The sequence below is a fragment of the Amblyraja radiata genome, chromosome 21 (genome assembly GCF_010909765.2).
Source record: "Amblyraja radiata isolate CabotCenter1 chromosome 21, sAmbRad1.1.pri, whole genome shotgun sequence".
In the NCBI taxonomy this organism is placed as follows: domain Eukaryota; kingdom Metazoa; phylum Chordata; class Chondrichthyes; order Rajiformes; family Rajidae; genus Amblyraja; species Amblyraja radiata.
Genome location: NC_045976.1, coordinates 35,223,806 through 35,239,320, shown reverse-complemented (window position 1 = coordinate 35,239,320; position 15,515 = coordinate 35,223,806). Strand labels below are relative to the sequence as shown.

General features: G+C 41.3%; 1 protein-coding gene across 11 annotated transcripts in view; it reads left to right on the top strand.

The window, feature by feature from the left end:
- The window catches only part of nrf1 (nuclear respiratory factor 1), a 69,296-nt gene that overhangs the window by 21,845 nt on the left and 31,936 nt on the right, over window positions 1-15,515 (top strand). For 6 of the 11 annotated variants that reach the window (XM_033040064.1, XM_033040067.1, XM_033040062.1 and 3 more), the window contains 4 exons: window positions 437-577; window positions 9,147-9,305; window positions 11,955-12,140; window positions 14,973-15,110. In XM_033040064.1, coding sequence (XP_032895955.1) covers window positions 437-577; window positions 9,147-9,305; window positions 11,955-12,140; window positions 14,973-15,110 — 624 coding nt within the window. The remainder of the gene's footprint in view (window positions 1-436; window positions 578-9,146; window positions 9,306-11,954; window positions 12,141-14,972; window positions 15,111-15,515) is intronic. The other 5 variants (XM_033040071.1, XM_033040066.1, XM_033040068.1 and 2 more) reach the window with 1 other exon arrangement.

Below are 15,515 nucleotides of genomic sequence, written 5' to 3'. Positions count from 1 at the left end.
TCATCTCCGTTCCCTTTGTACGACCCTTGTGATCTGGGTGCAATGATTTGAAACAATGAGAGTGGACAAGTCAATAAACAGCAAATAACTTGTGATGATCGAACATCCACGTGAAAAATCCACTCACAACATGTAATATTGGCTCTTGGGCAAGACGTATTACCTGCCGCCTTGGTGATATTTAGAACATGTTTCCCTTTACATTGACGTGGCTGTTTGGTTCTCTGGTGGTAATTTCTAATTCCTGTTTGCCTGTTCCAGTTCGCAACCTGTCTCCTCTCACCGCATTCCCTCTGAAGTACAGAAGCAGATGCGCCCATGTTTTGGTAACACAATCCAGTGCCACCGAGCACCTGGAACATGTTGTTGCCTAGCAGTAGTTCCCTTTGGTTGCCACTTTACAGATTGTTTACCTAAAACCTCTGCCTTTCCCTAGGTACGCAAGTATAAAAGTATGATCCTGGAAGACCTGGAGTCAGCACTAGCAGAGCATGCTCCCCCACCCTCGGAGCTTAATTCCGACCTTCCACCGCTCACCATCGATGGAATCCCAGTCTCTGTAGACAAAATGACGCAGGTGAGCCAAGCCTGTTTTGCACTGATGATGCATATGGATAATGGAAAGAAGGAAACACAACAATCTACTGAAAGCTTCAGCGCAATTGTCCTAATGACATCAGAAAACCAACAGTTTTATGTTATCCTTGCCCTCAATTGCATATTCCATCCTCCAAAATGTCCTGATTACTCGTAATCACTTGTTTTCTCATCTATTCTGCCTCAGGCCCTGCTTAACACTTGGTCTTTATACTCAGTGTTGCCAAGTATGGATGGAGGGCTTTTTGATCTTGGTTTTAAGTTTGTTTCACATACAAGGTTCACTCTAATCACAGTGAAATAGTGATCCAATTGTATTTATCCAGAACTTTCAACGCCATTTTTGTATCACTTCCCAGTAACAGATTGTTTAGATCATAATCTGTATCCTACATCACGATTTAAATTCTTGGAGTCAAAAGAACAGCAGAAAGAGTAGGCAATTTAGCTCCATTGATCACCAGCTCCATTGATCTTTTGCCTCGCTACCACTCCCCTGTACCAGCTCTATGTCCTTTGATATTCGTTATATGAAAAAATACTCAGCAAATTAACCTTCACTGTCCTCCTTAAGATTCAAAAACCTCCAGGTGAATAAATGTTTTCAAATCTCAGCACTTATATCTTGCAACTGTGACCTCCCTGGTTCTAGACATCCTAGCCAGGGTAATTATCATCTCTGTATCTTGCCTGTCAACCCCTAAAATCTGTATATGTTTCAATGGGATCATCCCCCACTCTTCTAAACTTGGGATTATGTCCTCTTGTCCTTTTAACCCCATGTTATAGAACAGTCCTTGCATTCCTGGAATCAATCTCATGAGACTTCATTGCAAATCCTTTATGTTCCAGGTATATATTTTTTTGTGGTAGGAGACTAGGCTCGTATGCAGTCAAATGGTTTTGTAGGTTCAGGCCTCACCTGAATGTAAATGTATCATATATACTGATGCTTGGCTGTGAGGAGGTAGTGCATTAATGAAGGGCTTTTCCTGTGAAGGAGGAATTTATAATATAAAGAACAAAAACAGATAATGACTGAAATGCTCAGCAGGTTAGGTAGCATCTTTGGGTGAAGAGAAACAGTTAATGTTTTAGTTCAATTACATTTCAATGCCATGCTGCTTGTCCCATTAGTATGGTAGCTATTACAGAATCTGCCACACTACTCAGTTTAGCCAACCTTCTGCTCTGGACTAATTCCATTAAACAAAACTGATTGTGTTCATTTCTGTTTGTGGGAACTTAAGAGTCACAAGAAACTGCAGATGCTGGAGTCTTGAGCAAAACAAAGTGCTGGAAGAATTCCGTGGGTCAGGCAGCATTGGGGAGGGAATGGACAGGCATGTTTCAGATCAGGACCCCTTTTCAGACTGATTGGTGTAGGTATTAGAAATCTGAAAAAGAGAGATTGTGCAGGACAAAGCTGGAAAGTGATAGGTGAGTACAGGTGCGCAGAGTTTGATGGATGAGTGGAGTAGGTGACAAAGACTAAAGTTAAAGAGGAGATAGAAGGGTGACAGATAAGGAAAGGAGTGAAATGTAAATCCAGAGGGAGGGAAGTGGGTGCAAGGCGAGGGGTGATATAGGGAAATCGGGGACTCGGGGATGGGAGATGGGTGTACGAAGGAGGCCTTTCTTCAGACTGATATTTTAAGGGACTATTAGAAACTAAAATTAAACCTTAGATTTATGAATTGCAAAGTGGTGCAACATTAATGTGGGAATACATCAGCTAGCCCAGTAATAGTTGTGAGGAATGATGTTGTGAAGGAGGAATTAATAAAGCACTTGGAATATAGTGCATAACAAGAGTTAGCAGTGCTTTATTGGAATTCAAATTTTTCAAATAAATATTGCAGCTGGAAACGTTTTGATGAATCAAGAAACTGGTCAAATGGAAGACATTGTTCATTTATATTAAAGCCAAGTAATCACACTAAGTGAGGAGAAAAGTGTTTGTGGAGGTAATTTAGCTTCACAGTCTTCAAGATGCTGAAAATAAATGACCACCCTGAACAATACTGTTGCTCAATTAATATATAATTAACAAATAAAATTGATTTGGAGATTCAATAACACTCAATATGTTTACAAAATTCCTACATGTATATGCCCCAATATTCTTTGGGGTCTTATTTCATGAGTATGTAGTAATGTTGGAGCTCCTTTGAATTTCTTGCTCTTTAATTGTGGAAGTTTAATCTTTCTTACCCATACTCCTGAGAATCCTCTTTCAAAATCCCTTCCTCAAAAACTGCCAATTTGTACATCTCAAGAAATATCTCTTCCTCAAAGGCCATCACATATTGTTTATATAATTGTGAAGGCACAAACTATCACATCACACAAACAGGGTGCTTTGGTCTTTCCATTCTTTAATCATCTCATATTTTCACATTTACCGAATAACTCTTTGGTGCGGAATTAGAAAGGGAAGATGTTATCCATTCTCAATACATGTGTGGGAAGGAATTGCAGATGCTGGTTTACATCAAAGATAGACACAAAACGCTGGAGCAACTCAGTATGATAGGCAGCATCTCTGGATGGAAGGAATGGGTGATGTTTCGGGTTGAGACCCTTAGTCATAGTGATACAGTGTGAAAACAGGCCCAACTTGCCCACACCGGCCAACCATGTCCCAGCTACACTAGTCCCACCTGCCTGCGCTTAGTCCATATCCCTCCAAACCTGTCCTATCCATGTACTTATCTAACTGTTTCTTAAACGATTGGAACAGCCTCAATCAACTACCTCCTCTGGAAGTGTGTCCCATACGCCCACCATCCTTTGTATGAAAAATTCCTATTAAATCTTTTCCCCTTCATCTTGAACCTATGTCCTCTGGTCCTCGATTCCCCTACTCTGGGCAAGGGACTCTGCTTCTTCTATGCACCCATCTTCAGACTTTCCTGTGTTGATACATGTGTCCAGTGAAGGCACAATCTGGCTTGATTGGATTATTTACCAACTCTTGCTAGCACAGGTCACATGTGGAGAGGTACTAGCTAGATATTAACACGAGGCTGCATCCTAATGTGACCAGGTGCCTTTAAGATTATTAGGAAAAATAATGTATTGTTCAGATGCTTAAAAAAAAAAAGGATCAAAATATTTCCCCAGCTGCCATTATCGCTCTTACTCTTCCTGCACAAGGTAAATAAAAAGTGCCAACTGTGTGGGGACTTATTTAAGAATCCAAAGTTGTCACCAATGCTAGTTTCATTGGGCAACATACAGCTGCCTCAAGTGAATCATGCTGAGCTGAGCAAATGAGCACAGAAGAAATGAATGACTTGCTTACTAATTGCACCTAGGGTCCCATGGGAGATAATCTTGTTGCTGGTTGCCATTGCGTGGCACTTGTGAGCAGGTGTAACATGCGCTCGTGTTGGTCCTAATTTCAGGAGTTGCTTGTGTTTAGTGAATGCCAGCATCACAAGTATATGTGTTTTATTTTCCTTGTTACTGAATGAGCCAGGTGAGACTGCCATGCTGTGAGCTGCTAATTAAACTTGGGCTGAGCCAGGTATGAGGCTGATTGTGTCCCCTGTGGATTAGAAAAAGACCCTCTTAACAAGAGCATCAAGCTGCTGTAGCCCCTGTACACTCCCAATGCTGTAATTAAAACCATCTGGAAAGTAGCCAAAGGATCCCAGGAGCAGATAAGGGGAGGAAGTTTGAATTTTGGGGGGAAAAAGAAATGCATGAAGCAGGTAACTGAAGCTAAAATCTTGTGTTAAAAATTGAGTTTTATTAATCCAATGAAATGACTATTTTATGCCCGTAATTGCTTAACCAGATTCAAATTCATGGCAAATTGTCCTTATCCCACTCTCACCTGTCTTTCCGTATGTAATATTATTTTCCCTCTGTCATATACTTCACATATAATGTGCTATCTTGAAATATCAAGACATGTGCAATTAGTAAGTATGGCATCTACGTTGAATACTGTTGAACACATGCCAAATAAAACACAAACATTGCTCACCCATGGATGTACAAGTCTGTTGTTGCAGGCATTAGCTGAGATTGTCTTATTGTAACTAAACAAAAGAACTGGAATGATATAATGACTATATACTGGGCTATTGTGTAGATCATTCTAGACTTTTGAATTACTTCTATTTTTTACTTGGTGTGTGGGTTATGCTGCTGGCAACGTTCCAGTACCCTTAATTCATCACTGCTCATTTAAAGTCACCTGCACAGCTGACCAATGTTACATCTTTGATTCCAAGCTACTCCATCAAAATTCAAAGTAGTATTTCCAGGTGCAAGTTGAAAAAGCTATAATCTTATACTTGTGTTGATAAAGGAAATAGGTCATTGTAAGCTGTTTGTAGGATGAAAATGAGTAGCTGGTGCGACTTGGGTGTGGGAGGGATAAAGAGAGAGGGAATGCCGGGGCTACCTGAAGTGAGATAAATCAATATTCATACCACTGGGCCCAAGCGAAATATGAGATGCTGTTCCTCCAATTTGAGTTTAGCCTCACTCTGACAATGGAGGAGACCGAGGACAGAAAGGTTTGTGTAGGAATGGAAAGGAGAATGAAAGTGTCCAGCAACCAGGCGATCAGGTTGGTTCACGCATTTCCATCCGTTTCTACTAATGCTGAATATCTCCTCATAGTCATACTGCATGAAAACGCACTTGTCGGCCTCATGTCTTTGCTGCAACCATCAGGCATCCATTTTGCTCACGAACAACATTGAATACAACATAATTACAAAATGGATGAAGTTTTGTTGTTATATAAAACCAAGATAAATTGCAAAGAAAAATCAGATGAGCCAGGTTTATGTTCCCTGACATTCGTAGAGTTGAGAAGTGATTTGATAAAAAAATTCAGAGGAATTAATAAGGTAGATCTGGTTAGGGAGTCTAGTATGAAATATCACAATTAAATGGTAAGAATGAAGTTGAAAAATATTTCTACATACATAGGATTTTGGATCTCTTCAGTAAATGGCAACTGATACTCGATTGACTTAATTTCAAAGGCGGGATTTTTTTTTTTAAACAAAAGTGATTTGGGACAACTGTCGGAGTAAGTGGAATTGGGTCACTGATTGGCTGGGACTACATTGAAAAATGGAATAAGATGAAGATTAAATGTCCTGCTTCAGTTCCTGTGTTTTGTATGGTCCCTGTGAAGAGTAGTGAATGTTAACAGTCCACATAGGAACCAGTCAGAGCCTCATATTGTCCTTTTGTCAACTCCAGAGGAATAATTTGTTTATTCTCCTGCGTATGTGCATGCACACTCAAAACTCAGGAAACTCACGTTAAAGTATAAAAGCCGTGTCCCACTTTCCCGGGTTACTCATGAACTCTCCCGAGTTTTCACCTTGATTCGAACTTGGAGAATTACAGTAATAACCATTCGTATGTACTCGGGGCTTTTTTTAAACTCGTGGACATTTTTCAACATGTTGAAAAAACGTCCCGACTTATCTGATGCCCCGAGTTCCCACGGCTGGCATTACGACCCTCTACGGACTCCTACAGGCTCCTACGAGCTCGCTACCGATATTACCCGACATTCCCCGAGTTCGAATCAAGGGGAAAACTCGGGAGAGTTCGTGAGTAACTCGAGAAAGGGGACAGAGCCTTAACTATTGTTTTGCTATTTAGTGAAATCAAATAAGCCTCTCAGAAGTCTTGAATTTGTTTTTCCAGAAATCTGTAGAGCAACTTCCCTCTTCCCTTCCGTCTGTCTAAAACATGACATATCTCCATCATGTTTCAGATCTGCCTACTTTGTAAATTAGCAACAAACTCTCCTTTGCCGACAATTTTAGTTCCCGGCCAGCATTTACAGCCTGTAGTTGTCATTGAAATGTTTTGTCTGTGTCCTTTCCTTGAATTCTTGTACAATGTCATGCACAGTGACTCCAACTCGGAAAATATTCTAGTTTGGTGTTACCAAAACTTCCACGGCGCCACATTATCAGAGTTTAACTGTTATTGTGAATCGCAAAATTGAGAGTGACAAATTGTAGCAGGATGTGAACTAGTGGTGGAATGGGCAACTATAACAAATGGGGTTTAATGCTAAGAAATGTGAGGTAATGTTCTTTGGTAGGAAGAATGAGGAGAAGCAGTATAAAAAATAAATGATAGTCCTAAAAGTGGTGCGGAAGCAACAGGAACTCGATGCATGTCATTGAAAGTGGCAGTTCTGAGCTTTATCAATGTAGGCTTCTAATATAAATGCATAAGTCCTGCTGAACCTTTATAATTGAAAAAAAGTGTTGTTTCATCTAAAGTAGTGTTCAATTTTGGCTGCCTTATTGGAAGGATGTGAAAACACCTGAGAAAATCCCAGAATGTTTCCTGGGACAAGGGATGACGTTGTTATAAGGCTAACGTTGGAGGGGCAGGGACTGTTTGCATCAGATAATGGAAAAATAACGGGAATCTCGATAGATGTATGTAAAATAACGAAGGGTTAGGGCGGGATGGATAATGGCAGGCTGTTACCATTGGAGAGGGGAAGGATGGGGACCAAATGTGACATGAAAGGCGCCTTGGTGTTACTTGACTAAACAATGCACTTCAACTGATTGACATATTGGGGACAATGGGAGAAATAATCATTTGGGGAAAGGTCAATTTCAGTATGATGAAAATAGATCTAGTGTGTGTGAATTGGGATCAAAGCAGCAACAAAACCATAATTGAACAATTCTTTGAAATAGGGATTTTTCAGCTATAGTGTAGGGAAAAGAGTAGGGACATTAAAGTCAAAACTCTGAATGGGAGTAAATCCTACCTCGAAGAATTCTCCCTAATAGTTTTCTTATTACTAATGTGAGGCTCACTGGCCTGTAGGTTTTCTCGATCTCCTTTCTTAAACAAAGGACCAACATTGGACCTCATCTGTAGCTAGTCAGTACTGGAACCAATGCTTTGGGGCCATATTTTCAAATTTGCAAATGACACAACATTTGAGGAGAAATTAACTGTGATGTGGAGAGCAATAGATCCCAATGAAATGTTGACGGGTTATTGAAATGGGGGGGATAGGCCAAGGATAGTATGAGTGAAGAAATTCCTCTTGGACTTGACTATCCAATGCCAGGAAGAATGGTCTTGACCCAAAACGTCACCCATTCCTTCTATCCAGAGATGCTGCCTGTCCCACTGAGTTACTCCAGCTTTTTGTGTCTATCTTCAATCCAATGCCAGTGTGGTTACTGTGGAGTATTGTGTTCACTTTAGAAACAATGCAAAGGCTTTGGAGAGGGTGCAGAGGAGATTAACCATACTGATTCCACAGATGAGGGATTTTAGTTGCATGGGTACACTGGAGAGGTTCGTTTTGTTCGTAACAGAGAGATTACAAGGGGATTTGAAAGAACAATTTTAAGCCAAGGAGGATATAGACATAGAATGAAACTGTTCCTATTGGCAGATGAATCAAGGAGACATTGAATGAAGATGATTGGCAAAAGAACCAAAGTAATATGAGAATTTTGTTTTTAACACATTGAGTCATTAGAATGTGGAGTAACATTGGATACACATTCAATTGCATTATTGAAAACAGATCAGGTAGGTATCTGAAAGGGAGGAATTTACTGTGCTATGGAGTGAGGGCAAGGAATTGGACCAGTTGAATTGCTTTTACTTAGTCAGTACTCGACTGGCTAAATATAATCATTCTACGGGTTGAACAACTAATCTATCTGATTGGACACATGTGATCCAGTTCTAATTCAATTGGTGCTTTAATCCACCATGAATGTAATTAATCTACTTCAATCAATAGATGACATGCAATTCGTTTCAAGCCCTACTTTGTGATGAGAAAATGGAATTCAAATTAATGTGAACTAATTTATAGTGTATAGGAGGTGCTATTTATATCTAACGTTGTGAAGCTTTTTAATTCCCCATACTGGCATCGGTATTGAATCTCACAAAAGCAATGATAAAGTTACTAATAAAGCTTGATAACAGACATATATTGCACAACCTCCAGTCTTAAAGATTTTGACATAATTCAGCTCAATAAATAAAGCATAGGTGCCCTTCCACCCCCTCCCACCCAACCCCCACCTTCACTGCATCTCCTTCACCAAATAGGGTCAGAAACAGAGAATAATCTAATGAGCTGGAGTCAGTATATTTGTTTTTAGTTGGCAATAAGTGTGAATTGTACGGGGCAAAGCAAAAAGATTTGCAGATGCTGGTTTACACCAAAGGTGGACACAAAATGCTGGAGTAACTCAGCGGGACAGGCAGCATCTGGAGAGAAGGAATGGGTGATGTTTTGGGCCGAGACGCTTCTTCAGGCTGAGAGTCGGGGAGAGGGAAACTAGAGATATGGAAGGGCAAGGTGTGAAAACGGCAGATCAAAGCAGACGACGACCAAGGAAATGTAGAATGATTCAATGCTTGTGCATCTCCATTTTTTAAACAAAGCATTAGCTACCTCTTGGGCGATGTATTTCCCCGGTAAGCCTGGGAATCTAATTATTTTCAAATGTCTTTTAGGTCAGATTACTATCTCCCCATCTTGCTTCTTCCAGGCGCAGCTCCGAGCTTTTATTCCAGAAATGCTGAAGTACTCAACGGGCCGTGGGAAACCTGGCTGGGGGAAGGAGAGCTGCCGGCCTTTGTGGTGGCCCGATGACATACCATGGGCCAATGTTCGCAGTGATGTTCGTTCAGAGGAACAGAAACAGCGGGTAAGGAGGTTGTTGGAGGGTTATATTAAATACCGTGTTATATTAAATAATGGAAGTTTCTGAAATGAAGCTGAATAGTAAACTGCAAGATAGCAAAAACCTCTGAAATATATATAACTGCAATCATTTGCTTTCCGGCTGTTAATTTTACATTCTATTGTGATTTATTGTGTGGGCAAGATATTTATTCACAGTGGTGGGTGTCTGGAATGCTCTCTTCAGGGTGATGCTGGAGGCAGATATAATAGGGGCATTTAAGAGGATTTTAGGTGGCACATGGATATGCATGGAATGGAGAGATGTGGATCATGTGCAGGCATAGGAGATTAGTTTCAGTTAGCATCATGTTCAGCACAGGCATTGTGGGCAGTAGACCCTGTTACTGTGTAGACACAAAGAACTGCAGATGTTGGTTAATGCACAAAAGGACACAAAGTGCTGGAGCAACTCAGAAGGTCAGGCAGCATCTCTGGAGAACATAGATTGGTGATGTTTCTGATTGAGACGTAAACATGCAGGTACAGCAGGCAGTGAAGAAAGCTAATGGCATGTTGGCCTTCATAATGAGAGGATTTGAGTATAGGAGTAAAGATGTCCTTCTGCAATTATACAGGGCCTTGGTGAGACCACATCTGGAGTATTGTGTGCAGTTTTGGTCTTCTAATTTGAGGAAGGGCATCCTTGCTATTGAGGGAGTGCAGCGTAGGTTCACGAGGTTAATCCCCAGGATGGCAGGACTGGCATATGAGGAAAGATTGGAAAGACTGGGTTTGTATTCACTGAAATTTAGACGGATGAGAGGGGATCTTAGAGAAACATATAAAATTATAAAAGGACTGGACAAGCTTGATGCAGGAAACATTTTCCCAATGTTGGGGGAGTATAGAACCAGGGGCCACAGTCTAAGAATAAAGGGGAGGCCATTTAAAACTGAGATGAGAAAAAAACCTTTTCACCCAGAGAGTTGTGAATTTGTGGAATTCTCTGCCACAGAAGGCAGTGGAGGCCAAATCACTGGATGAATTAGTTACATAGAGCTCTTGGGACTGGCGGAATCAAGGGGTACGGGGAGAAGGCAGGCATGGGTTACTGATTGTGGATGATCAGCCATGATCACAATTAATGGCGGTGCTGGCTCAAAGGGCCGAATGGCCTCCTGCACCTATTTTGTATGTTTCTATGAGACTGAAGACGGTCGAGAGTCTGAAGAAGGGTGAATGAAAATGCTTGGCAACCAGCTCATGATTTCTCCGACGGGTTTGGGGGGTGGTAGTAGCCAAAAGTATGTGGAAGCTTCCATGTTGAATTGTTAGTCTATGTTAAAATTGAGTTCTGTCAGACAGAGCAGGAACTGCATAGAGAAGTCATTACATTTAAGATAGCTATTAACAAACTCAGAAAGGTTTTCTTGTTAGACAAAGAAAGGTTCCAAAATATTAGTGTTCACACTCTCACATGTTATCCATATTTTGCTACTCACCTTAACAACTGCATGTGGTAACAGGGTTCACATTCCAATCACTCTCTTCAGTTAAATATATTTCTCTGATTTATTAGCTGCTGTTTATAATTGGAAACATCACTATTTTGCTAACTTCAAACTCTTTAAGGATCTTTAAAGGTTACCAGCAGACCACTTGTGGGGAGCTTGTAATTAAGTAAATTCAATGAAAAGATCATCAAATAATCCAGTCAGGATTTGCCAGAAGCTTCTTTACTCAAGGGCTGGTGAGAATGCGGAACTTTCTTCTGCTGAGAGTATTGAGGCAAAGAACTTAAGATGCATTTAAAGGGTGGGTGTTCAAGTATATGTGGGAATAGAGGGTTATGTAGATAGGTTCAGTGAAAGAAAGATGTGAGGAGGCACAAGAGGAGTACAAATACTGTCATGAACTTGTTAGGGCTGGGTAATCTGTTTCAGTACCAAATATCCTATGTAAATCGAGGTAACTTGCATGGGTATTAGTGCTCCATCTAAGTGTATCACAAATCTACCGAATTCCTCTATCCTATTTTGCTATGCATTTTCCTTGGAATATTCACCTTATTCAAAGCAATTGTAGTTTAATTTAGAGATACAGCGTGGAGACAGGCCCTTCGGCCCACCCAGTCCGCGCCGACCAGCGATCCCCGTACACTAGCACTATCCTACACACTAGGGACAATTTACAATTCTTACCAAAGCCAGTTAACCTGCAAACCTGTATGTCTTTGAAATGTGGGAGGTAACCGGAGCTCCTGGAGAAAACCCACGCAGAGAGAACTCTGTTAGGATCGAACAAGGGTCTCTGGTACTGTAAGGCAGCAACTCAACCGCTGCGCCATCATGCTGTCCACCATTGTCTTAAACTGGAGGATTGACAATTACTTGCTTATGCTTCCACAAGGAGAATACTAAAAGCTCTTAAAGGACAAATAAATATCAGCAAGGACAAGTCTATCAGAATGGCCTTATTATTGCAGAATTCATTTCATAATAATCAGCTTGCTCCTGATGACTACCAGGTGACTGATGCTACAAATAAATCATCTGGAAGATTATTTTCAACTGATATCAAATACCTTTTAGGATCGGATGGGAGTGATGTAACAAATATAGCATCTGATATTTTATATGATTGTATGTAAAGGTTGAATTTGTCACCATAGGTATCCTGGACACAGGCGCTGAGGACGATAGTTAAGAACTGTTACAAACAGCATGGGAGAGAGGATTTATTGTATGCTTTTGAAGATCAGCTGACTCACCCACAGACACACATTGCCCATCTCGTCCCTTCTCAGACTGTGGTACAGACAATCAGTAACCCAGATGGGACAGTCTCCCTTATACAGGTGAGTTTTGAGTTTGCTGTTGCTTCTCACAGAATCGCACCTTATATGTGAGAAATTAATGCATGAGTTGACCTTCAATCCTGTTTCCCCATTCATCAAGATCATGGTTGATTTTTTTATTTTCTGTTTTTTTGTGCAAAGAGAAATACGGTTAACATTTCGGGTTAATTGCAGGATTTTATTTGAAATGTTAACCTTGTTTTTCTGTCCCTAGATAGTGCCTGATCTACTGAGTGGTTCCAGTATTTTCTATTCTTATTTTTTCCCCTGCCATTTTCATTCTTCACTGCTCTAACCTGTTGGCCAACCTCCTGTGTGGGACCTTATAGAAAACTTTCTGAGAATGCAAATACACCACATCCACCTTATTCCTCCTTATCTATTCTACTGGCTCAAATATCTCCAGTGGATTAGTCAAGCACATCCCACTCCTTAAATCTATTAAGTCTTCTGCAATATGATACGATAAAACTTTATTCATTCCCAGAGGGAAATTGGTCTGCCGACAATCACAACACAAAAGGTACACAAAAACTTGAAATTAAAAGTGAAAACAAAAAGGAAAAAGACAAGCGATTGTTGGCTGGCTGCCGTGTGTACAGTGCCTTCGCCAGAACAAATGAACAAACAAACAAACGCAGACTTTGTTCTCCCACCGTCCCACACAGCGATCCCCCCACGCGGTCCCCATTATCTTCCGCCCTCCCTCGTCGACCGTGAGGCACCACCGCTGCTGAGGCCCATGTTGCCGCCGAGATCCCGCTCCCACTATCGCCTCCACCGCTGAGGCTCCTTCGGCCTTGGCTTCACCTCAGTCCACTGCGAGGCCTGTGGGGCGAGTCGGGCCTACCGGGGCGCGTTCCAGTCGTCGGCAGGTGGATTGGGCCCGCGCGGCTCACCGGGACACTCCCACTGCGCGCGTGGTTCCCGGGCTCCTGACTCATCAAGTCTGCGGCTCTCACTATCCACCTGGAACGAAGTCTCACAAAATCTTCATGCCCTAACTCCCCTTCCTGGTATTTATAAATTGTTCTCTTTCCTCGGGATCAGCCCCCTTCAAAGCTATTGGCTTTTCCCTCTTCCTCTTGACCCGGATATGCTAACTTTTATCTTCATTTTCCCTTGTTGCTCTGAAGGCCTCAAACCAGTATTCACTCCCAAATCTGCGCCCATCTATTCTGCAACTCCTTTTTTTTCAAACTTTAATGATACTTTGGCCTGTGCTGCAACATAGAAACAATCCTCATCACCATCCTAAATTACTGCTTCTGTGACTGTGACAATGGTGCTCTGTCCTTCTTGACTTGACTCCAACCGTTGATGAAAGCTCGTTCTGCTTTATCTGTCTGGTATATGGAACAATTGGTCCCATTGTTACCAGTACTATTGTTCCCAGAGAATCTCTGCAAGGGCATCTTTTCCTTTCCTGTTCTTTAGCTGCTTCAGTTGATTGTGGATTTATCTTGGCTCCTTCATGTTTCTGAACTGCATATTGGTCCTCAGTGACATTATCCACAAACATAATGATCCGCAGATTTGCTGCTGCTAATCATCTGTACCTCATCACTATTCATCTTAATTTATCCACATTTTCTGATCTGTCACAAGTGTAATGTCCTATTTGGGGTGGGGGGCGAATATTTCTCAATTAAAAAAAGTAAAGAGCAAACCTATAATCTTCAACCTGTTGTTCATTAGCTACCTTTATATTCTTTCACTATCACTCTACGCTCGTCAAACTATTAACATTTCCAACATCCTACTGGATCCCATTCGCTCTTCATTGCAAAGGTACTGACTAATAAGATGCCTCTAATATCATCAACCTTCAATCCTACAGCATTTCATCTGCTGCTGAAACCCTCAATGTATGTTACCTCCAGATGCAATCATAGTTCTCCTGGGCTCAAATTTCCCGTTTGAGTTCATCAAAAACTCTGCTTGCTGACTTTGGCTTCCAGTCCAGAAAAGCCACATTTTTCAAATTTTTGCCTGTGATTTAAATCTCTCTAGGTCCTTGCCCGCCATGTTTCCACCTCCTTTGGCCTATCTGAGAACTCATTGCTCTTCACACCATGCCCTCTTGTTGATATACCTCACCTATTTCACTGTGCTGTTGGTTTCAAGTCAAGTCAAGAGAGTTTATTGTCATGTGTCCCAGATAGGACAATGAAATTCTTGCTTGCTGCAGCACAACAGAATATTGTAGGCATAAATACAGATCAGATCAGTGTGTCCATATACCACAGAATATATATATATATATACACACACATAAATATACGGATAAAGTGCAATAGGCTGTTATAGTTCAGAGTTTGTTTGAAGTTGTGTTTAATAGTCTGATGGACAATTAAATAGACAAAAATGCTGGAGAAACTCAGCGGGTGAGGAGCAAAGGAAATGGGCAACGTTTCGGGTCGAAACCCTTATTTCTTTCTGTCTGTCTTTTACAGAGGGTGACACATATGGTTCTGATCCTTACTTTCCCTGACCATTCACTCCTGTCCTGTGGTGGTGGTGTGGGTTTATATCCTGGAACTACAGATGAATTTTGTTTCCCCACACCCCAAACTCTCTATTTGGCTGTCTTCCTAACAACAGCAATGTGTCGATTTAAAAGGGACCTCGTCTCATTCCCCTACCCGGCTCAGAATAAAGATGGGAAGTAAGAATGTCCCAGATTTTGCAGCTTTGCACCAGACCACATTCACTAAGGACGTGAGGCACTGATTAATTTATTTTTAAAGAAGGACCAATTTTTGAAGAAAAATGTATAGGGAATACAGGTGCCCTGCTGCACATAAAATCGCTCTTCTTTCTTGTTTGCAGGTTGGCACGGGTGCAACAGTTGCGACTCTGGCCGATGCATCTGAGCTCCCTGGAACGGTAACTGTTGCTCAGGTGAATTATTCCACTGTACAGGATGGAGAGGTGAGGACAGCAATTGCTCATGCGCTCTTCGGGAAGGTGGGTGAGATACTCTTTCCAACCTCCCATTGAGCACCACGCATTCCTAGAATCCCAACACCATACTGGGTGGCATCCATAATCCTTTCCACTTAGATATCCTGAGAGTTTTTTAGAATAGGAAGACATGGGGCAAAAAATGTAAGAATAGAACAAAAGATGTGAAGACTACTCAACCACCTGAATCTATCTTGCTTTTCATTCATAATCACGAGCATACGAATTAGGAGCAATGATAGAACAAACTGAGGAACACAAGCCAATCCAGCCTACATGGGTGGTGAATTAATTATTCAAAAGGTTTTGAAGAATAAGATGAGCGATGTAGAAAGGCACAAATACAACAAGAGCAATCAGGGCGTATCCTATCTAAAATATGGTAATGAAAATTTGTTTGCAGTACTG